The sequence below is a fragment of the Thunnus thynnus genome, chromosome 15 (assembly GCF_963924715.1).
Source record: "Thunnus thynnus chromosome 15, fThuThy2.1, whole genome shotgun sequence".
Lineage (NCBI taxonomy): Eukaryota > Metazoa > Chordata > Actinopteri > Scombriformes > Scombridae > Thunnus > Thunnus thynnus.
Window position 1 is genome coordinate 29,588,490 of NC_089531.1, and position 25,088 is coordinate 29,613,577.

Here is a 25,088-nt window from a genome sequence, read left to right on the forward strand (position 1 = left end):
TTATTCAATAACACTTTACAATACGATGCATTCAGCTACCTATTTGCATCTAATAATGGCTACATTCATATACATATATGAGTCTAAAAATGTGATTAATGTGTGGGAGCTGGATTCAGACCTTGATGTAGGCTCCAGGGTAGATCTTGTGCACAGCATCACCTGGTGCTCGGCCTGCCTCCCTGTCGAGGTAGTAGCTCTGTACAAACACAGCGTGGTCACTCATACAGCGCATCCACACATCGCCCTCTCCACGACACTCCAGCTGCACCCCTTTACCTATGTGTAACCTGGAACACACAGAAAAACATCAGTACAAACAGAGCTGAAACAACACTGCTCTGACATTATTAGGTTACCTTGCCAGTCAGCCGGATACACAAGATCACTACATCATGAGATCTTGGCAGAATCCATCTCGTCGGGCTTCAAGTTATATGTGATCGTGAGAATCTAGCTGCCTTGCAAGGTATGACGGTGATAAACGCTGACAGACAGATGGTTCATCCAATCATCTGCCAAGTATTTTTTTGAAAGTGCCTGCCCTTTTCACAGTTTCCAGGACAGCTTCTCAGATGGGTTTTTTTTTGTTGTAACAAACCATCTGGTGCATCAGGTTAATTATTAGAGCCACTGTCACTGTTTTAGGAATACAGGTGTATAATTTGAGAAAAAGGTAAAGTTATGACAATAAGGCTGTAATTATTAAAATGCATAATATTACAAAAATAAAGAGGAAAAGTCTCAATATTATGGGGAAAAGAAAAGATATATGTATGTATATATATTAGGATTCAGTTGGGCAGATTGGATGACATGTGCGTGTTTTAGTATATCCTGACTGTTACTATTTGTATTGAATGTCATTATCTTAAGAGCAGCATAGAGCTCTGTTGTGTCTGTCTCAGCTGTGCCACCTCCTGCCCTTCTGCTCAGTGTGATGAATGACACTCAACCACAGGGTCTGTCAGACAGAGCGCTGTGAGCCAGATACCAGAGGATCCTGTTCACACTATGCACACAATACTGTACTGCTGCCATGTGTGATGAGTCTAGCTGCATTTCATATTATTGTAAGTTATAAAGCCCACTGACTTTCACTCCTTTTCTAAAAGATTTTTTTGGGGGCATTTTTGCCTTTATTGTGCAGTTGACAGTGAAGTGACAGACAGGAAACAAGGGGAGAAAGAATCCATTAAAACTTCACTCCTATAATATTATGCTTTTACTGTGGGAAAATTATAACTTTATTCCTGTAAGGGCACTAAGGCCCCTAAAGGTCTCAGCATGCTTCAAACTAAGTGCTTGTTGGAAAGTCCTCAACAGCTCTCTGATGCCTGTGAAATGAACTATTCCATCCACTTTACACAGTGATTGGACAGGGTTGTGTGACAGTAGGCGCCTTTGAACTTCTCTCAAGTTCTCTTTTTTGATGTGTGACAGCAGGCTTTTCACTGTGCTGTTCCTAACAGCTAGAAATACGTATGTCACAGGACAACATGTCATTTCTTTAAAGCATACGGAGACCTTATATCTGTTGTACTGACACAGTCTCATCTCAAACTGTAAGATTCATAAAGGTTGTTGCTTTTGCCCTATTACCGCATTGATTTAATAACATGTGTTTGGTGATGAGGTGTGATGTTAAATGCATTTATGAGATGGAGTAACAGAATGTTTGATTTCACCACACACACCTGGCTCTCTCGCTGGCATCTGTGCGATGGACGTTACTCAGCTGGCCGAGGCAGAAGCGGTCGCCTCCTGACGGGTCAACATAACCATCCACAGTCACTACAGGACAGCTGGAGGGCACCTTAAACATCTCACCCACCTGAACGTCCATTTCAAAGTAGGAGATAGAGCACCAAAACTCTGGTCCTGCAATGACAACAGAGCAGACAGTATGTGACAGACTGGCAGTTACCAATGTCTGAAATATCACTTTTATTGTTTATTGTGAACATCTGTGAAGACACCTTGGAGATTTGGAGTTTTCAGTTCACTTTAACTAGAGTAGGTGTTTGTCGTGTGCGTCTATTTTATTTGTATGAAATAAGAAAATGCATTCAAAAAATTCAGTCAAAGCACTCAAAGGTTGTAAAACATTTCAATTTCTCAAAGCTCAAAACAATTTATCTACCATTTTACAGCTGCAACAGTAGTTTACAGCCAGTGGTGTGCTGGCATACTGGGACTAATTCTGGTGGGCTGTCAGAAAAATACAATTTTCAGAAAAATACATCTGTTTTTACCGGCCCTCTCTGTGTGCCTGTCATTTGGGGTGTGTATGAGAGTGTGCTGCTCAGCTGTGATTAGCTGAGCGCCCCCCTTTACTCTCACTGCCAGAAGGGGGAGACAAAAACCCCGCACTCCAGCTTTAAGATACCAAGACCTTGAGGAACACCATAGGAAAATGTATGCTGTGGTTTGGTACCAGTGGATGGCTTAGGTCATCTAGTTTCATATGATACCAGTAGCTTGCTTTAAAACTGAGCCAGCCACAGCCTCTGAGAGACAGTAATGTCGGCCAAGGACACAGCATCCTTGTTGAGTTTAAGAGGTTAATGTCTCAATCTGACACAATACAATCAAGATAAACTGTCTCTTACCTGGATGATTGGACACAGACGGAGGGAAAGAGGTTGAACCGTGATGCTGAGACCCTGAAAAACAGATGTAGGAGTAGATTAGTCTGAAGCGGAAAAACAAACAAACAAAAAACAAACACTCAGCACTATTGTAGAGCTGTATGCCGCACTGAATTTTTTTTTTAACTGATTTGACAATTTGTGGGTGGTGGAGGAGTGTGCATGCAAGTTTTATAAGCATACCACAGGCATTAAGATCTATAAAAGCTATTTCACTCTGACATAATCTTTGCACTAATACCTTCATATAAAACAAACAAAAAACACAGGTTTTGAAGAATCTTACAGTGGTGGTTTGGATGATGGAGGGGAGGTTGTTGGTGACCACGCCCATTCTGCAGGGGTCCTATTGGAGCATAGGAGGCTGTGCTGCTGCCTGTCCAAACTGCTGAATTACAGGAAAGTAAAAGATGACTCATGTTAGGTGTTAAAATACAATACAATAATCACTCAGTATATTACTTATTATAATAATACTATTGTAGCGATTGTTAAGATGCTTGTTGAGTGGAGAGTGATCAATACTAAAATGATCATTCATCATGGTACTTTGACTTGTATTATCATGCAGTGTGTTTACATGCACTTGTTTACAGTTGGTTTTCTCCAGAAAGTCATGTCAACAAAAAAGCTGCTTTCTGTAATGGGAGTATTGAATCAGAGTAAACCTGGTTTCCACAGGTAGATTTTACTCCCTGGAGAACACTGATTTCTCTGCCATGTGTATGTGTAACCAGGTTTCTAAAGTAAGCATGTGCACAATAACAGACTGCAGACAGAGAAAGCACGGCGCCAAGCAGCTGGATGAAAGCAGAGATCATTACACGCAGTGAAGCATCCTTGTATCTAAAATAATAGCACCCGAGTCTGACTGAAACTAAAACAAAGTAGCCTGTAGATGTCTAAATAAGTCCGTTTCCATCACTGAACATTTGACTGTTGAATTCAGACACATCTGTCTCTCATCGTGCTGTCTGGCTGCTCCAACGCATGATGCACTGGATTTATAACACAAGACAAAACCAGAGTGTCATTGCAAAATGGAATGCAGCACAATTATCTTTTTATCTTTATTATCTTGTTTTCATAATCGTTGCAAAAAAATTGGATTAATCACCCAGCCCTAACTCTAACTGTAGTTATGTACTGATTTCTAGATAATGCTCCTGAAATGAAGAATTTTGACAAGATTACACCCCAATTCCATGTAAATATACACACTTTATAACATATTAATTTTATAAACATAAAGAAACATTTCTTCTCACAGAGATCTAGACACTCTCTAGAGGAAAACTTTTGCAAAACTTTATATGAGCAAAGATTCAGAATGATATTGAAAGTTAATATGATTACATTGATTATGCAGTAATTTACAGTGCTGAACCTAAACATTGGCTATAAGATGCAGTTGCCTCTAGTTAAATCAAAACACATGAACCCATGACTTGAATGGTAACCAAGACCATGTTGAGCAGCTTTCCTACCAGAAACTGTGTCATATTTCTGATTAGCATGCTCTATAATCATATTTTGTAGGTATTTATGATACCATGTACTTGTTTATATGATTTGATTCACTGATTCAGGTCTGAAACATGAGTCTACAGCCATGCTATCAGCTCTGTGAGGCTGTACTTTTGCACAGCAGTGCTACCATGCTCACAAGGACAATGCTAACATACTGATGTTTTGCAGGCATAATGTTTAGCATGTTCACCATCTTAGTTTTCTGTATTAGCATGCTAAAATTTGTTAATTAGCACAAACACAAAGTGCAGCTGAGGCTGATGGGAACATAAACCAGCGTATTTTAAAATTTAAAATGTTGACCTGATGAAAAGTCACAACAATGATAACAATTCATCCAGAGAGGAACATGAATGTCTGTATCAAATTTCATGGCAATCCATCCGCTAGTTGTCCAGACATTTCACTGACAACCAAATGCTAACCTCATGGTGGCACTAGAGGAGAAGGAGCTTCCCAGAGACTGTAGAATGTTTCCTTTAAAATGTTTTGCTTTATTGCAGTTATAAAAAGATCAAAACTAAATTTACACCCAATACCTAACCTGCACAGGTAATAGCACTTACAACAGGGTGAATGTAAATATATTTCTTATTGTTAAATATCCATGTATAAGTACATGTGACAGGTGTGTAGGCATGTACTGTGTGTGTGAACTCACTGTGGAAGGCAGCCTGACTCTGAGAGTGTTTATTGCTGCTGTACCCGTTCTGTCCATGGGTGTGAGGAGGAGGTAGGGAGGGTTGTTGTGGGTGTGGGGGTTGCGGGGGTTGTTGGGAACCCTGTTGCTGAGGAGGGGTTTGAGTTGGGGTTGGGGGACGTGGTGCTGGAGTCATGACTTGAGCCTGTGGAGACGCAGTTTGGAGACGGCTGTCACCATGACCGCCCTGCAGTGGTAGCATGGAGCCAGAGCCGGACACTGCAAGAGATGAACCGAGGAACACATCAGGCCTGACTTATACACAGTATTTGTACTGAGAAATGTCTGCTCTGAGGTATAGGTGTTTGAAAGCCCAAATTCAAACTAACAAACAAATCCATTAGTCCAACAAGCAAAAAAACCCTGTAAATACTGATTCCTAATAATTTGCCAATACTGTACCATGTTTCTGAATATTTATATATATATATTATATATATCTGAGCCCATACCCGTACATGGAATGCATTTTCTGCCACGATCCAATTGAATGATCATTTTTAAAGCTGCATTGATTCTTTGCCACCTGGGGGCAGCAGAAGAAGCTGTAAACTTCTAATGTTGGTATGATGAACACACTGGTGAACAGCTGCCTATTTAAACTTCCATCAAATACAACATTAGCTTTCATGTTTGTGTTAGCCTGAAACATTTTTCCAGTTGTCCATCTCATGCATGTCTGATGGAACAGACACACTTCTACTTCAATTAATACAGCTGTCCACACAGGCTATGTTTCAGCTCACGCTTCACGCACAGAAAACAACCAAAATGTATTTTTATGCTTCAGGCATATTTTCCTCTGTTTTCCTCTATTTAACTACAGTCATTATGTGTTGGGCTCTGAGTGCTACTACAACATGTGTGACCTACACTCAGTACTGTGCCCCTGTACATGCAGAGGATCTGAACACATCAGATTACACACAGTCCTTTGATCCATTGTAACATTATTCAAACTTCAAACAATGAACATTCATGTAATAATTATTACTAAAAAGCCAGCCACAGTGATAAAAACATCTAATAATGAATACAGACCTTTGGGTGAGACAGGCAGGTTAGTGTATCTGGTGACAGGTGGGGGTCCGTGGGGCTCGGAGGACATCTGTGGGGGAGGCAGGGGCTGGCCGTAGTGGTCTGGAGGAGGCAGCTTCAGGGCCACTTGGTGGTCAGACAGAGGCATGCCAGGTGGGAGGTCCATCTGTATACAGTCATGGATGTATTCCTCTTTGATCAGCCCGCCTGGTGGTGCTGTAGGGAGCAGGAGGAGGTTAGGGTGGGTGAAGGACCACTGCAGGGTATTGCATCTAAAGGCCAGGTTGAAAACAATCAGCCAGGTCCTGAATATCACTAGTGCTCAGGTAATTAACACTCCAACAGTCTAATGAAAAGGCCATTATTGGTTATTTATAGCCATGTAAGGACCTTATTAACATAGCTGTGCAGCCAGGTTACTGCTGTGAAACTAGAGACTTTACAGTATCACATGGATGCATTTCTGATGATTACTTTTCAAAACTATTTAGATTCCAACTGATATTTTATTTCTACAAGGTTAGAGATCTATCAAATTAATGATAAAACTTGCTGCACAAATGTAAGTGACATAACTGTTGTTAGTGGGAAGTGAGAGAGAAAGTATTTCAATCAGACTAGTGACCACCAAACTACACAGACTGGAATCCCCTCCGGGACACACTGCTGTGAAATGCATTGCTGTGTTCTTAAATCTAACACTGTGACCACACACTTTCCCCCCTGTGGTTAGGACAGAGTACCTGAGGCTTTGTCTCAGTTTAAAGTTGTGACATACACCTTGTGATTGAGAAAAGTATGAGCTGCGACTGAAGGAAGGAAAGTGGTCTATTAAGAGTTTCCTGGTGAGTTTGTAACACTGCTCATCTATCATCTCTGTCATTCAGATATAGGTATCTGTTCCTTATGACAGGACCACTTATATTTATCAACTGGCCTATAGACTGTCAGTGCTGGAGAACAGTGCTGAGTTGGAAAATAGTGACATCAGAAAACAGTGATTTCTGCATTACTGATGGATTTCATTTTGCACTTGAAGCCTTAATTCATGTCCATCATGAGAGAAAGGAATTCTCACAACCTCTTCTCACATCTCACATAAGCATAGAAAGGCATTAAGTTGTCATTTAATTCCTACTTGCCTACATGCTGTACTTTTTAAAGTCTATTTAACCCGCACCACAGGCGCACAGAAAAGCTTTTTTTATCTGACATGAGAAGAATTTCTTATTCACACATAAGACCGACGAGCAAACTTACCATCACATTTATTTAACAAGGTGCATGTCTGAAAGAGGCTTTAGCTTTAACTCACCCTGCTTTAAGTATGGCCCACCTCATTCTCAATTCTCAGCAGCTTTTTCAACATCACTCCTATGCTGCCTCAGGTTGGCTAGCCAGTTTAAACTAATATATATACACAAACTTATAAGCCACAGTGCTTTATTGTGTCTTAACCTTGTGTATGTACGACTGCATTGAAACGCTTGACTTGAAATGAAATGAAATTCTTGGTCTGTCTTTTGCACAGGGAGGTCAACATGTCTGACAGTGTGATCACATGAGTACATTTCAATCATGATGTGCTGCTGTAGGATGGAACTCACCTGTATTTTGGAGGCTGAGACCAACTGCCAGAGAGGACAGAGAGAACCAGAAAGGAAAACATGAAAACTTAAGACATCATACAGAAATTGAAGCATCAATCAGCTCACTTCAGCAGGATGAGATATATAACGTTTGTTTACCTATGCTTACTAATATCAGTCAATGATAAAACTTTTAGCACAGAGATAGTGAAACCTGTGAAGTCTTGATGAGAGCTGCTTTTTGAAATATGAAAGCTATGAACCTACTGATGCCCGGTGACACCACCCTCTCATAATGGTAGGGGTTGACGCACACGTTGTCATACTTCAGGTCAAAGGCGTACTGGCAGAACTTGACATGCTTGAGTTCATTTTTGTGGAGGTCAGGCCAGCGCCACAGCCGTGCATAAATCACATGAGGAAAACCTTTCCTTCCTGCCACCTGAGGAGAGAGCACAGCATTGTCACAACAGTTCCAACACACTCTGTACCAGCCAATGAATCTATTCCAAGGACTGTCACTCTTTTTACAGCTACTTCATTCTGGTTCCATTTGTGTTCTCAGTGCTGTGGATGTCATTCTGTGATTCAGTCATACAGCGTTTCCTATGCAAACCTTAGGGGGATAGCCTGTTATTCAGCACTGGCTTGTATCTTTGGATATATATTTGTAATCTCACAGATGTCTACAGTCTGCTTGCTGTCTGAATGATAAAATGTTTGCCCAGGGCAAATCAACATTTAAATATAACACTTCCACAGACTGTCATAACCAGCGCAGCCCAGAAGAAGAGCAGAGCAGACGCTTCACTATGTTTCTTTGCACTGTTGTTTTGAATTTTTGGCCTCAACACTTAAACTGCTGAAAATGGCCACTCCACTTTCTACTTAAATACAGACTGGAGTTGGTTTTCCTGTGGAAGAAATGTGTGGCATAGAGAGACTGCACCGGGCCATGTGGCCAGTAGAAAATAAAATGTGTATTTCAAAATGAGATGCTCTTTGTGAGTTCACAGAGCTCTCTGTGATGATGTGCTGTTGCAATATTAGACAACAGATGTTCTTACTGTTGGCTTAACATGTGCTAATGAGCTCTAATTTTTCTGAATATAGAATAGAGGACACAAGGACAAGCAAACACACTGCTGAGCTCCTTCATCTCAGCTCGTCACATAAGTCTATCAAGAGTCACTTTTGAGTTCATATACTGTATGTACAGTCACTTTATTATACTATCAACTGATTCTGGTCCATTACAACAGTAGTTATATGCCTTTTTTCTATGTTGTCTTGTAGTTCACAAGACAATGTCACATTCACATCCCCCTCCCAACCCACCCCCAACATAAATCACCTGTGGGTTAGTGATAGTAATAAGCTTATAGTTTATAATACTGCAGATTTACAGTATTTGGGGAAAATGTGTCTGTGTTTAAATGCATTTGAAGGCGCTATGAAGCATAAACTGCCCAGTGTGAAAAGTGCTTTGTGTGGTTTCATGTACCATGAGACATGAAAAAAGCAGAACTTTGAGGTCTTATCAGACACCAGACAGCACAGTGTTTTTAATGCTATGAGACAGGATTTTACACAACAATGGCAACATAGACAGAAGAGACAGAATACACCGTTCATGTTACACAATCGTCTACCAGGATTGTGTGCTTGCATGTATTTGATTGGCCGACGCAGTGCTTTGCCAGATGATGGCACGTTGCAGTCTGACAAAAGCTTGAGTGTCTGTGCAGCTCAAAGTGATCAACTGCTGCTTTGTATCATAAATACCACTTTTATCTCTTTAGGTAACATCAATAGTTCTGTTATTGTAATAGGTGTTTATTTCCTACTATGTGCAATGAACTGTATTATATAGCAGTAAGATGACTGATTTTCTGCTTAGAAACTGTTATAATGGGTGACTAAAGTTCTCCATGAGTCCACTTGATCCTGAGGAATCCAGACACGACTAAAAATTCAACTAAGTCTGCTCGGGTCGGGTAGGATCTCACTTCACCACCACATATTGGGTCTATTTGTCAATAAGTCCAATACCCAAGTGTATCATAATGGATGTGAGCGTACGCACTATCAGCTTTGATCATGTTTTATATCAGAGGCGAGAGGAGAAACTGTGTTCTTTATTGACATGAGGAAGAAGTTAAAAGAAAAGGAGAACAAGGAGGTAAAACCAACTGGTGCATCATCTGTTGGCTACTGTTTTATGCAAATATGATGAGAATTAAATTCACAGATATTAAATAGGTTAGAACATTGTCTTGTCTATTTTCAACTGCTTTCCTGGCAGTTTCTCCACCTTCTCCTCTCCTGAAGTCTACAATCATCTCTTTAGTTTTTACAATATTAAGCTGAAGGTTATGATCACTGCACCAGCTCACAATATTAGACACCTCCCTCCTACATGCTGATATATCTGATCTTGTTTCTAACCCAACCACTATCTATCACCTGTTATTAATCCACAGTAAATGTGCCAAACTGTGTCATCAGTCATCACGAGTAATACAATTATTTGTGCACGAGGAATAAAGCAGTGGAGAGAGGCAGCAGCTCTGGGAGGCCCGATGTTAATTGTAAGTGGCTTAGAAAGAGTGTTATTCATTTTAACACCTCCTCTCTGTCCTACAAGGATTCAAGAAACACCTAGCTTCACTGACCTCTACTACACTCAGTGTGGAACAGTAAATCCTGTCAGCTGTCAAGGCTGCATTCCATCAGGTGACAGTTAGCAGAATAAAACAACAAATGGATTTTGTTGTGTGTTTAAAATCAACGACCCCTCCCTGTAGCAGTGGGTGGGGGGGGGGTGGGGGGGGGGGGGGGGGGGGGTCAGATGTCAGACCCTAAGCAGATACGAGCTACAGTGAAAGATGCTAAACTGCATGTGTGAAGGTTTAAATGATCATTCTAAAACCATTTCCACAACTATTGAAGTAATAGTCACTCATGCAAGATTGGTGATAGGGTGGGGCTCAGCTCCTCCACAGCAGGGGAGAGGCCACAGTGGAGACAATGAACCAGGTGAAGTGACAGATAAAGTTTTACTCAAGTTGCTCAACTGCCTGTATGTTCAACCACAGTGTTATGAACAAGCTAAAACGAAAGCTGTCTGTATGTAGCTGCTGTAAATGTTTAGCTTAGTTTGTCACTTATATTAAAATTAGTCAGATTCCTGTAAATGTAGCTGCTGGCTGAGATGGCAGCCCCCCCCCCATCCCTCCCCCTCTACCAGTGGTACCTGCTGGCAGTGAATCACAGCAGCAGCACAATGAGGAGGACAGAGGACAGTGTTCTTCATTCTTTCAAAACTTCACTCCATGTTTTGATGTCAGAAATATTTATATTTATTATTATATTTATTTTACTAACATTTTACATTTGTTTCTTTTTGTTGTTCTTTGTTGTAAACTTTGCTGTTGCTGCTCTCAAAACGTATTTATTTAGTTATATTTAAAATATAAATCAATTGAAATGCTGTTGTGAATTAGGATTACTTCAGGACATAATGCTTACTTCATCAGTCAGCATATTTGTGTCACTTTTCATCTTGCTAATGTCTGAGTGTACTGTGAAAAACTACAACTTGTGTTGTTTTTTTTTATAAATATTGTAATGATAATGGTCCAAAATGATGTGAAAATGCAAAGTTTTTAGTCAAAAAGCATCAAATTTTCTCAAGAGAGAACCTCCAAACCCCCCAACTGTGTTGAGGCATTTCATTTTTTGACATTTATTTCAATGACACTTATCTGGACCTCCAGAGCCCTTCTGGTATCAAAAGCTCCAGTAAATGATTACACACATGACTCCATGAATAAACCTATCTGGAACAACAAGTAGTTTAAAGTTATTCCACTGCCGGCGTGTGTTAATACGGTCCTGGCGTTGTGGACTCTGCTCATACACAACAGCACCACTGCTGAAAAAATCCTGACCATCATCCACCATCTTACACCATCATGTAGTGATGGGTTTGGAAATTCTATGTAAAGGGTAATAATTTGACAGTGTCCGCCATTTGATGTGTCTTTTCACATGTGTCTCAATGGCTGCAGGGCTGTTTTGTGTTGCAGGACCATGGTTGGCCACTGGGACAAATCTACAACGAGGCTGACTGAGAATAAAAAGATCCTTTTAGTTCACACTGCCTTATTACAAACAAAACAAGATCTGTAGACATGGAGTCACATGGCTCGACAGGTAACTAATGTATTGAACAGTTGTGGTGATGTCATCCTGATCCATGGAGGAAAATCTAATTCTGGTGACTGACTAGCATGATATTACAGAGGTGGATAGTTAGTGTGAGGTCACTATGTTTCACTGACTTTTTAATAACTGCTAAAATACACAGCACACTCATGTGCTGACGCATCTGTGTTACCGTTTCACCAAATACATTTACTAATACAGGTCAAAAGATCGCTCTCTTGACACTTGTGACCTACTGATGGATTGAATAATGCGTTAGCTTTAGAACATAAGAATGTATACTAAAATCACACATCTACATGTTGGTCTGCTCTGCTTTCACAGCACTAACAAAACTACACCAAGGTTCACTTGGAAGTGGACTGAGACCTTCCTTATCAGACAGTCTCAGTCTGGTTGTTTCGTCTGCACCAGAGAGACAGCAGCAGCTTTCACACCAGCTTACACAAACCCAACCAAACGGACAAACCCACCAGTCTGTTTGAACTGCACCACAGGTCAGGTGTGAAAGGGTTACGGAGAGATTGATAGAATGTTGCTATCTACTGGATATATTAATGAAATAAAATATATATTCATCAACATATCTTTCCTTACTAGGTAATATTAACTGTTCTTATATTACTATTCTAATATTCTGAATATATGAACCCTGAATATAGCATTAATTTTGAATCAAATTGTAACCACAACAGTCCAAATCATCTGTAGAAATTCCTAATTATCCACAGATCATTCCTAAATTCCTAAAATATGAAGATAAATGGAACTGATATCAAAGATTGTGAGGAGGACTGACCTGCAGCCGTCCATCCAGTGTCCTCTGGATGGTGACACACTTGCTGGGATGGACACCATTGGTGGTGATGGCAGTGATGAGCGAGTCCAGCTCGTCTTTCTTTTCCTTCAGCTTCTTCACCAGGCTCTCGATGGCCCGCTTGGCGAAACCCTCGTTCTCTCCACCCTGCCGGTGACACATGAGGCTGTGGACGATACTGAGGCAGGCGTCATTGCTGCTCGGAGGGTTCACCGACATGATGCTGCTGCAAGCAGACACAAGAGGAGGGCTTGTTATCTTACATGAACATATATTATCCACTCATACTGGCCCTTCATCGTACTCTGGTGTAAGGAATAGATTCTAAGTGACAAACACCCTTCTCTGGATGTAAATCTCATTTGCTGGTAGAAGGATTTTCTCAACATACATTTGTGCATCCCAGGACCAGTAGGTGTCCCAGGCATCTGTACATAGACGACTGTCTGGATCCCCAAATCTCCCCCATTTGATTCTGATCATTTCACCTTATACATGTATTCATCACAAACCAAAACTAACTACATTACAGTATGATAGAAATTTATGTGGACTTTCCAAATTTTTAACACTATAGTACTGCTTTCATCACCTTTTGGATACAGATTGAAAAGGAAATTATTTCACATCTTCACTTGCTGATGTTTTCTGGCTTGTCAACTGATACATTTGGAAGCATACAGAAAAAAATATTGAAGTAGGAAAGGACTGGCATTTACATACTCCAATTTTCAGGATTAACCTCCTTAAGAATGGAAGAAAATCAATTTACTTCCCTCTGAGGCAAAGCAAATTGATTTATTCAGATATTACACATGATAAAGGACTAAGATGTTTTCAAAATTTAAAAAGTCATTTAAATTTACCCAGGTCATCTTTCTCCACAGTATGTGCTTACAACTATGCAATCAAACACCATGGAGTCTATGACACCTGACGACTGAGTTCATCACAAATATCTGTCTAAATGTAGGTTTTGTGTCAAATATAAAGATGAATCGGAGTACAAACATCTTCGTTTTAAAGTCATCCATAGGTATTATGTTACACCTTGCAAAAATCAGTTGCTTCTTATATCTATATGTTTTGTGAATGTCCAGAAGTGCTGTCATTTTGGGATAGAATAATGAAACCTTATTAATCTGTGTGTGTATATGTATGTGAGTATGTAGATACTGTATGGGCAGGAATACACATTTATTATCATTACCGCCTTTATATTCTGTTGTTTAATTAACCTTTGTGGCTCCTATCCGAGCTTAAAAGGGAACTGCAGCTATTTTACATATCAAAGTATGTTTGAGGTGTTGGGGAGTACTACTGCATATGTGTGTCTCCAGACGGAGCTGTGTGAAAATCTGATAAATTGACACAAGTGAGGTCACTTGAGAAAGAAGTGAGGTTAGCAGACATCTGTTGGCTGTTCCTCCTCTCTGCTTGGGGCTTGTGGTCCCAGGCTACATTAGCCACTACTAGCATAACACACCTGGAGCTCCAACTAAACTGTTGCCAGTCAAGTTGCATTGTGGGTAATGTAGGTGCCAGGTTTTGACAAAAAAAAAAGCTCAATACATGGAATAAAAAAGACAATATTTCTGATTCTGCTGCATCACTTTTGATCTTTGACCTTTGTTATTGTCAATGTTACAAGAATAGGTGAAAGTGGAGTAATCCTTTAAAGACAGTAATAGTGAAATATAGGTTGCTAACGAAACACTGTGGGTTTAAATCCTACTGTTGGCATGGAGGATAATACAGTCAAGCAGGGAGCTGATTTATTCCATGTTGAGATCTTAATAATTATAATAATATATTTTATTTATAGAACCCTTTTCAGGGTACTCAAGGACGCTTTACATAAGTTAAAAGGATCATAAAAAACAACACACTAAAAGCTCAAGATAAAACATGACAATCACACATTAGAAGCAGTTGAGTGGTGAGTTTTAAAAGGTGAGCTTGGATTAATTAGTGTTTTACTTGCTCATACTGCACTGCTGACATTCTTACAAGGTCGCCAGTTGCCTTTGGACAATGAAGCAAACCAGCATTCAAACAAAGCCTTTGAGATTATGCTTTTATACAGTGAACTGGATGTAAACGGAGATGAATGATATTTTAAATTTAATCTGGGGTGTTCCTGTGTGTTGGCTATTATTCAGTCAGACACAAACAAGTCCAAAGAAATTAGGGACAGGTAAGAAACAAGCCAAGCATCCAACCAGACAACAGGACCTTTATTTTAAAGGTTCACAGTTTTTCAAGTGTGTCTTAAAACAACAGTCAGGTGTCCATATGAACAGTGAAAGAGGTTTTCCTCGCTGTAATCATTCCTCCTGTTTATACTGGATATTAAAAGATCCTTCAATTGTGCTTTCAATGGAAGTGATGGAGGCCAAAATCCACAGTGTGTCCACACAGTCATTTAAAAGTTGATGTGAAGCTTATATGGATTTTGTCCCCCATCACTTACATTGTAAGTGCATTGTGAAGGGATCTTCTAATGGTCAGTGTGAACAGTGGGAATGATTATGACAAGAAAAACCTGTATCAATGTTAATTTGAGCACCTGACTGTTGTGCACACTTGAAAAATTGTGAACTTGTCCTTTATAACTCCTCAGAAAAACAAGTCAGTACTCATTTATACCAGGCAGCCATGGTAATCTTGGCTTGAAACCAGAGCAGCAGTCCCCTGGATAGTATATTTCAGGCAACTGCATGTTATATCCCACCCAGAACAAAGTCAAACTCAAATGTCCACTTTCCATTTAGTTTCCACATTAGCCACCTTTCTATTAGTTTTGGTAATTTGAAAGTATTACAGTCATTGAGAGCTAAAACACTTGGTATTTCTGTCATACATGTCTGCTGTCTTGCTTACCTGGTATTAAGTTGGTCAGCCAATGAGTGACCAGAAAGTTCACTGGGATCATGATGGCCCAACTCTGAATCAGTCCCTGTTAGTAGAGCGGGGAGACCAGGAATTAGTGGAAGCCAGTTAAGGGTGCAAATCCAACAGTTATTAGAGATGATCAGTGGTTGAAGAGTATTCAGATCCTCTACTAACGTAAATGTGGTAAATACCACATTAATACTCCATTATAGATAAAAGTTTTTCATTAAAAATGTAACTACAGCAATTTTATTACACTTTTGAGACATAGATTAAAAAAAGGATGGCCAAAATCAAAGCTGAAGGGGCCAAGATACGCTGACTTTTAGTCCCCTTTCAAAATCCACATAACCCTAATTGGTAACGAGCCCAAGCTGAGGAGACCACTCAGGTTTTTCTCAAACTTTAGAAAGCTCTTTCAGACATACACACAACATAATACAATTGTTTTCACAGGCTGAGTTTTACTCCCCATGACAACTACACCAAATTTTGTGGCAGTTTTATTGGTGGATTGTTCCTTTAAATAAATGTGCATGAGTATTATCACAAAAAATCTACTTTAGGAATCAAAAGTAATACTGCTTTTTATATGGAATGGTGCTTTTAAGAGTTGTATCTTATTATTACAGTTCTCAGATACCACGCACACCACACACACCATGCACCACGCACACCACCCACACCACGCACCACACACACCACGCACCACGCACACCACACACACACCACACACCACACACACACCACGCACCACACACACCACACACACCACACACACCACGCACACCATATTAGATACCAGATATTACTGGAGTATTATCATATATGCATTAACATGTAAGCAGAATTTTGCTGTAACTACTTTACTACTTGTGTTTACTACTTTCTAAACTGGCACTGAATCTATAAAAAAATCATAAAATTTAATAGGCTGATCTTCTAGTGGTGAAACAATTTATCGACTGATCAATTAGTCAATCAACAGAAAATTGATCACTTTTGATAATCATTTAAGTCATTTTCAGTCATCTTTAAGCAAAAATGACAAACTTGAGTATAATTGGTTCTCTTAGTCTTCTGTGTTAGTGAACTGAATTTCTGTGTTTTGGACCGTTGGTCTCACAAAACAAGCAATTTGATAAAGTTGAGCTCTGAACTTGTGAAAGACTGAACGATTAATTGACAAAATAATTGGCATAATAATTGATAATAAAAATAAGTGTTAGTTGAAGCCCTATAACCAACAGGTACCTACAGGTGTCAAATGAATGCAGTGGAGCATAAAATGGAAATACTTGTACTTGTGAGTAAATGTACTTATTTATTTTCCACCTTTGGAAGTTACAGCTTAACATGTAACATTCACACCTCTCTGTAATGACACATTTAAGCCCTCTCTGAGGAGTTTCATTCATGAAATTTCCATTTACAACCAAACATACTATACAGCGAAAATTATGCTGAAACCACAAGATGTCCTGCTACATGGCCATTTATTACAGCATTACAACTCATAGAGCCCCCCCACCCCACCACACACACACACACACACACACACACACACACACACCCTCCATCCATGTCCTCTTACACATATAGTTCATCATACAGACCCCAACCTCTAAAATCAATTTGATACCCAGAGGGCACCATACTTCAATTGAAAACTTGAAGTGTTATTCTCAGGAAAACAAAATTGACTGTTACCTTTCTGTCTAACACAACCCAAGCAGAACCGTTTCAAGCTATACGCTTTTTCCCATCACTGTAGGAATTGTCACTTGCAACATGTGTCATTAAGACAAAAACAGAAAACATGTAGTCATCCTAATGAAATAGGTATAAAATAACAGGCATGACTCCACTCTCAATAGGACGATATATTCAACACAGCAACAGGACATAGACTAAATGTGATAATAATAGAAACAAACAAACAAAAACGCTGCAAAAAATTCTTGTAGTGTATCAACTGTATAAGCACATTTCTTATTGTTTATGATTTGGATAGACTCAAAATACTTATTACTACTACTGAAAGGTTCAGACGATGGGCGAGACTTTGAGAATTTGGCTTTACTGATGTGAAGTATCCCCAGTAAAATGAATAACTTGACAGTCTGCTGAACCTTCTGCTTTTTGTTTTTATAGTATAGTATTACATCCTTGGCTTCTAATTGAATGATTGGTTTGAGTGTCAAAATAGTCCTCAATTTTCCAGAATCCCAATGTGTATTGACATTCATAAAATACATGTTTAGTTGTTTTTTCTTCCTTTTTCCAAAATTCAAATTTTCTTTCAATTTGTTTGGGATAACGAATCTATCTGGGAGAAGTCATGTTGTTTCCCACTGAATATAAGGAAAATGGGAGTTCCGCACAAATTTCCCCCGTGGAATAATTTCCCTTTTTCTGTGGAAATAATTTCTTATATTTTTATTAGTACATTAATATTTAATCTGTTAACAAAGATGGTAGGTTCCTGTAACTCTTGCCTCTCATAGTGGCATTTCATCATTGCAAGTGACAGGAAAGATTTCAGATCTGAGAAATTCCACATAGCTGAGAATTTGAGCTTCATCGTTTTGTAGGTCTGCAAGAAAAAAATATATTTCTGTCAATACAATGTTGCAAATAGAGTGATTTATTCTTTCAGGTTATGTACTCTATGTACTAATAGTTTTGTGAGGAGAGAAAGCATCATTTTGCTGCCATAAGAACCTGTTGATGAAAGTTAGACAACTGTTGTGGTAATTTTGTTGCAATTGTATTCTAAAAATATTCTGCAGTATGAAATGTCAAAAGGATTCTGGAGCTTTCAAATATTCTTTAATCCGTTTTAATGTGAAGGTATAGTCCAGTACCTCCATGTGTCCTTCACTTCTCAGGCTGATAACATCTCCTTTTTTCAAATGATGGCATTTATTTTTCCAAATAAAATTAATTAATAAGTGTTGTTTTTTTTACCCTGTTGGATAAAAAGAGAGAGGGTAGGGTAAACAAATCTAGAGATACCATCTGCTTTACTCAGAAGAACTCTGCCTAACAAGGACAAATCTCTCTGAAGCCACATTTTGGGCTTAAAATTATTTTCCTGTCGTTCAGTGAGATTTTTAGAAATATGGATTCCAAGGTATTTAATACTTTTTTAAACTGGTATATCACACATTAAAGTTTCCTTAGTGTTATACACTAAGTGTGTAGTGTTATAGACTTAAGATTTCACATTTTGATACATTAAATTTTCATTCTGATGGCAGAGAGAGGGGATGTATCTTATTGATTACTTTCTCAATTTGATGTTTGTTCTTTAAAAAAAGGACAGTGTCATCAGCTAACTGAGTTATTCTGATCTCTCTCTCAAAAATACTTAAACCTTGAAAATAAAGGCAATGTAAAATATGTATTGAAAGCAATTCAGCAACTATAAGAAAGAGAAACGGAGAACTGGGGCAACCTTGACGGACTGATCCGTGAACTGGAAATCTTTTAGTGGTATTTGGAAACACGCTTCATCAGTAGCTACATCGAAGATGAATGTTTTAACAAAGCCAAAGGTATGAAGTGACCTAATTAGGAACTGATGCTCCACTGTGTTGAATGCCTTTAAAAAAATCCAGAAATAAAATTAAGCGTCTGATTCTACATATTCAGAGTAATCTATGAGATCAAGAATAAGCTTAATGTTACAAGTTGTATGTTGATTAGCCATAAGGCCGGTTTGAGTTTCATTTAAGATTTCACTTAAGCCTTTTCTAAAAACGTCTGGCAAAGATTAGTGAGAGTATTTTATAGTCTACATTTAGTAATGTTTTATTGCTCTCCAGTTATCTATCAAAAGATGATCTTTGTCTGCTTTGGGAAACAGTGTTATTATACCTTACCCATTTCTTCATTATAACATAGAGAAAAGCAGAGTTTCAATTATATTCCAAAAACACTTATAAAATTCAATGGAAAGACCATCCATTCCTAGAGAGTTTCCTTTTTTCATTTTGTTACCAGCTTCAAATATGTCCGATTTTGAGATAGATTTATCACAATCCAATCTAAATTCATTTGATATCAGTGGAGTAAATTCTCTTACAGTATTAGTACATTTCTAACACTCTGGTTTTAGTTGGACCTATATAAATAAGAATGGCGTGATTCCCTACATCAGGAGGATTGGAATTATTGTTATCTATTTTTAAAGATGTCACATTATTTCTCTTATAATGTATTTTTTCCAATGCAAAAAATAGCTTGTATTCCTCTCACCTTCCTCCAGCCATTTTGCTCTAGAACGTATAAAGGCTATTTTGTCATATTAATATATAATTGGTCTATTTCTTCTTTCAGACTTGACAATTTTGATTCTTCCTCTACTGTAAGAGTTCCTTTGTTTATTAAGGTATTAGTTCTTTTATAGTTTCAATTTCTTGGCTATACATTCACTTCTCTGACCCCATATTGGTCATCATGCGTCACGAAGTCCGCCGTCTCAACATGTTCAACAACCAGCGTACATAGTAAATAAATACATACATGACACATAATTCATTTCTACATGGGTTCATTTGCCTGCCTGCTTAAAGTTGAACGAATAGAGGGAAATAAGACACAGGAGCTAATGAAACCGAGAAAACAGAATACAGAACACAATTTCGCCCAGTATGAACCGTAACATTGAAAGACCGAGACAGCAGGACAGCGTTTGCTGAAGATAAAAGCAGGTTACAGTAAGCAACAATTTAGCAAGCTAACGTTAATTTGACTGACTTCCACCTCATATGCTCGGTTGTCTGGTCTGGTTGGAATACTGGCGAAAGCACGAGAAACAAACGATTGAGATAAATTGTTTCTACTTACACATCAGCCGGAGTGGAGAGAAGAACTTGGACAGAAAGACCTTTGAGCTTTTCGACAATTGCCTGAAGTGCTGTACTGAGATAGCTCTACGTGTTGTATGTGTTGACCAGAGCTGGTATTTGTGTTTATTCCCCTCTGTATCAGACCTGTATATTGCTCTGTGTTTACAGGTTTGATGTTTCTGTGAATTGCTGTAATGTAATGAGCTAGTGTTTATTTTTCATATGATGTACTGCGCTAGCTTGGTGTTTCTCAGTTGTTTTATCCTTTTATCAGCCCCACTGTCTCCTCGTGCATCCTGCCTGTTCCTCTCGCGCACGCCACAATAACAATAGAGGGGAGACGTCGTGCGCGTCAGTGTCTCGACATGCTGCAGCCAATAGGCGGTCAGGTCTCACAGGGACTACCGCTCTCGACCAATCGCGTAGCGCTTCTCACAGCAGGGCCGCGAGTCAGGGTCTGTCTGGTTCGTCTAGATTGACAGGCCCGCGAGACTGTTTTTTTAAGGTGGCGCCGCTGAGATTAGTCCCCCCCGCCCCCCCTCTCTACGCACACACACACACACACATACACAAACGCGCGCACACACTCACACACACACACACACACACGAACTGCAACTGTTATTTGAGCAACACTCCACTCTTTTATGAGCAGAGTTAACACGTTGAAAAAAACTATAACTGATTCAATGTTATACCCACAACTACACAGTTTCTCAATCTTTTCTTGGCTGCCACCCTATTTTTACACCCTAACATCCTCATGACCCCTGCAATGTAAGTGTTAGTCGAATTAATTTATTAGTTCAGTCATATTTACAAATCTGTGAAAAACGGGCTCAGTAATTGAATCTATGATGCACGTGTGATTTCTTTTATATTTCAAGAGTATGAGGGGAGTTCCACATTATGTGAAAATTCATCAGTATTTGAAAAACATTTAGTTTTGCTACTTTGGAATCAAAAATCAATCAATGCATTTTAAAAATCTTACAGGACTGCATCTACTTGTCAGTGTTGAGCCCCTCAACTCTTTGTTTCATAGCAGGACAACAGCAGACTGTAAAAATATAGTATGGATGTTAATTGTCCCCAGAGGATGACTCCTCCTGGATTTGCTGACCCCCTTCCTCTAGTGCAACAATCAGGTAAATATTTCCCCCGATCAACACTTTGGTGGTCAATGGTTGACTTGAAATGTTCATGTTCCCCAGTGAATAGATTTTGGTCAAAACTTTGCAGACACAGTATATCTCATTATATTATGGTCAGATGATAACTTCTTATTTTACATGTTGATTATTAAACTGTTAATGACTTTCTAATCATTCCTTCAAAGCGTCCTGTAAAGCACTATGTAATTTACTTATTATAGATAAAACAAAGACTGTTTTAAATTGCTACACTTCTAATTAACTGCTAAAGTGGAGTGACCTAAAGTCTTTTAGTCAGTTCACAGAAGGTCAGCTGAATATACAAAAGTATGCAATTTGTGTACAGGCACGCATACAACTCAACATGTGCATAGAAGAATTTAGTTTCCAATAATAAATGAATAAGGAAACATTTGCTAGGGTTTAAATGAAGCCGTACATGCTCCCATTGTGATCACTTTTTATTTTAGTAATGCTATGTCCTTTCCTGTAGTGCCACCTTCAGGAAAAAATAACATTTTTGGCCCATGTTGCTTGCAAGGCGCTAAAAATAGGTTAATTATCAGTATGTTTTACATTCTGAGCAACATCTTCATCTGTGGGGTGCAATAACAGCCTTTGCCTGATTTCATGGGCATGTTGACAAATTAGTAATTTAAGAAAACAGTTTATGCACAAGCTTAAAGAGATAAGAACACAATGTTAATGTATACTTTACAAAACATTCACAAAGAAGCCATGAATATCTTAACAAAAAATGGAAATGAGAAGCATTATGTAGGCATTATGTTGCATAATCATAGAGACACAACATTCTCCACTTGGCTAATTTTCATCATCTAATATTCAACCAATCAATATGCTCTGTGTTGGTTTGCTACAGCACATTTATGTCAGCAGAGCTTTCCAGAGAATATAGGGGCATCCATAAACAAATCTTGGAAAACAAAGGAGTGGAACATGTCTGTACTTTTTAATTTAAGGGAAAACAACGGTCCGCTAAACTCTTTCACTTTCTCAAGTTGTTTCCTGGCCAAAACCAGAGAGCAGAAGAAGACATGGAGACTGATACTTTAAAGACAGTGCATTAGGACGATGCTTCCAGCAGTGAAACAAGGATCTGTTATTTTGGTCCACAAGATCACTCCGGCCAAGTGTTGTCATCTATCCTGCATACTCAGTAACATTACAGTTGCAGTCTTTTACAACATTTTGTTCATGTGTAGAATAATTTAAATTATCTGTCCTTGACTGTAGAATCAATGTAAATTAATGTCCCTCAGAGTGCAGGAACGAGTCATTGACATGATGAGAAGAAAAACTACAAATAAATGTATATGATCATTACCTTTTAGTGGCTACTTATGTGTAGCCATTTGTGTAGATTTACTATGATCAGGTGATACTGTAAAGCTGATTCTCTGTTTTGTCAGAGGATTAAGACAATAACTTATTTGCGGCTGCCTAACACTAAGCAGGTGGCAGCCTGACTTTTTATTATGACAACATCAGACAAAGCAGTGCGGAACATGAGCATGCCATTAGACAAACAGCTAGCTAAAGGTCAAAGGAAGACTTGTCTTCCTCATGTTACAGTTTCCTGTATTGATGTGTCCCTCCTGGTCAGGACAGTCCAGAGTATTTGCTGTGCAGAGCAGGAGGTGGAGGCTCAGGGTTTACTGGGGGAGCGGGAGGTGAACACTCCTGACGCCTCCAGCATGGTCTTTCGTCGTGCTGTCTCCTTGGCTACGTTGTGGTTGAGTCGCCTCAGACGTTCCTGGGGACAGAATATTGAGGTTCATTTGTGGATTGTATATTACTTTACTGTTTGTTGCCATTTTTCTGTTTTTAAACCAGTTCAGCACCCGGTGAGCTCTAGGAGCAACAGTAATAGTGATGGTGATAATAGTAATTGTAGCAGTATAGTGGTATTAGGGGTGGTAGTGGTAGTAATGGTAGCAGTAGTGGCAGCTGTATTGGCAGTAGCACTTGCTACACTGCTTTGGTCTCCACCAACTCCTGATAAATATCTGTCTCTTTAGCCATGTTCACCAGCTGGTCTCTAACTGTGTGCTGAGCAGGTAGTGTACAGTTGTTTATCAGAGATTTTTCTCGGAAAACAGCTGCCCACTGCTGTTGGAAACCAGGTTGATGAAAGAAGAATTTGCAGACCAGAAAACCACAACAAGCTGACCACAAACAACAAGCTGAAGTTGCTAAAAAGCTCAGTAGAGCTGATGGGAACTGCAGAGCTGTGATAATTCTCTGTGGAGCAACACCTTTAACATTACACATAGTCATTGTTGTTGATATAAAAAACATTGACTTGTTCAGCTATTGAGTAACCTGAACAGGAGTCCCACACCAAAGGCTGGCCACTGACCTGAGCATTCTGCAGTATGTTGTTTACCAGCACTACTCTACGTCTTGCATTCAGCAGCTTCTTTACATAGGGGTCCAGGTCTAAAGCCACCTTCTGATGTTCATTTATCCTGCATAACTCTGCAAAGAATGTACATTACAAGAAACACAAGACCAAACCACTTGTTAGCAAGCACATTTGTTATTTAAGGTACTTAATAAATGTATTAAAATGTTCATGTATCCACATAATTACATATATTCAATTCAATTTTTGAAGCCTTTGCTAAAACTATATCAACATGCCCACATGTTCATTGACAGGTTTTTGTTGTAATTGTTCTGTCTGTGCATGGTGTGAAGAAAATTCCTTCTTAAAGTGATTTTAATGTAAGTGATGGGGGAAAAATCACAGTCCAGTTGTGTGTAAAAATGCAGTTTATGGTTCAGCTGGGTCTAAGTTAATGAGCATCATAATAGCTTCAGCTGAATCTTGAAAGGCCTTTCACACAGAAAGAGGGTGGATAATTCATTCCCCTAAAATAGGGATTTCTTTGTGGCCGGTATGGAGAGAAGGATTACTTACAGTGACCAAAAACGATTTCAATGTACATATGGGCGCATACCATTTGTATTAAGATAGGCTTTAAAATTGTGAACTTATCCTTTAACATACACATTATCAAGTTATTTACCTGTGGCAAGATTGTCTATATGTTCTCTTAATTCCACCTGGCTCTCTCTGCAAAGATAAAAAAATCATCACAATAATAATAAAGTGGAAAGTGACGAGATGAAGAATGCAGCACATTTTTTAGTGTAAATGCAATGGAGTTATGCAAATCCTGTTTATATTCATTATTGAAATACGCAGTTTCACTGAAATCATTCTAAACAAACATTTACAAAGAAAATACACGGCAAACAAGTATTCAGGTGAAATTTCACATACACAGCGGGAAATGTTAAATATAAAAAGCTGATAAACACCACCGAGTAGACATATACACAAGTCACGAGATACGAGATTCTCACAGGCAGCAGCGGCGTGTGATGCAGATGAATAAACATCATCAATTAAAGATTCAATAACGAACCCAATTTACCTGACTGAGTGCACATGCAAGTCGAGTTGCTGAATAGCTGGTTTCAGTAGGTCGAGCAGCCCTTCGGCAATAACATCTTTACCTGAAGAAGTCTCTACTAGAGCTACCGCAGCCATTTTACTAAATCATCAACACAGCCGGACAGGAAGCTACGTCGTCGT

General features: G+C 39.1%; 2 protein-coding genes across 5 annotated transcripts in view; both read right to left on the bottom strand.

The window, feature by feature from the left end:
- The window catches only part of smad10a (SMAD family member 10a), a 30,517-nt gene extending 9,699 nt beyond the window's left edge, over positions 1–20,818 (bottom strand). The window contains exons 1-11 of one of the 4 annotated variants that reach the window (XM_067611694.1): positions 20,305–20,818; positions 15,439–15,514; positions 12,538–12,778; positions 7,776–7,950; positions 7,527–7,550; positions 5,923–6,135; positions 4,843–5,100; positions 2,938–3,039; positions 2,613–2,666; positions 1,698–1,881; positions 122–290 (exon numbers count right to left, since the gene is read on the bottom strand). In XM_067611694.1, the coding sequence (XP_067467795.1) occupies positions 122–290; positions 1,698–1,881; positions 2,613–2,666; positions 2,938–3,039; positions 4,843–5,100; positions 5,923–6,135; positions 7,527–7,550; positions 7,776–7,950; positions 12,538–12,778; positions 15,439–15,514; positions 20,305–20,308 (1,500 nt within the window). In that variant the 5' untranslated portion in view covers positions 20,309–20,818. Of the gene's footprint in view, positions 1–121; positions 291–1,697; positions 1,882–2,612; positions 2,667–2,937; positions 3,040–4,842; positions 5,101–5,922; positions 6,136–7,526; positions 7,551–7,775; positions 7,951–12,537; positions 12,782–15,438; positions 15,515–20,304 lie in introns of all 4 variants that reach the window. The other 3 variants (XM_067611692.1, XM_067611691.1, XM_067611695.1) reach the window with 3 other exon arrangements.
- A 1,596-nt stretch (positions 20,819–22,414) lies between these two features.
- On the bottom strand, positions 22,415–25,067 carry snapin (SNAP associated protein). Its single transcript, XM_067611698.1, has 4 exons — positions 24,928–25,067; positions 24,517–24,563; positions 23,844–23,962; positions 22,415–23,237 (listed from the first exon to the last, which is right to left on the bottom strand). The coding sequence occupies exons 1-4, from the start codon at positions 25,041–25,043 to the stop codon at positions 23,130–23,132; spliced, it is 390 nt and encodes a 129-aa protein (XP_067467799.1). The 5' UTR covers positions 25,044–25,067; the 3' UTR covers positions 22,415–23,129.
- Positions 25,068–25,088: the final 21 nt, after the last annotated feature.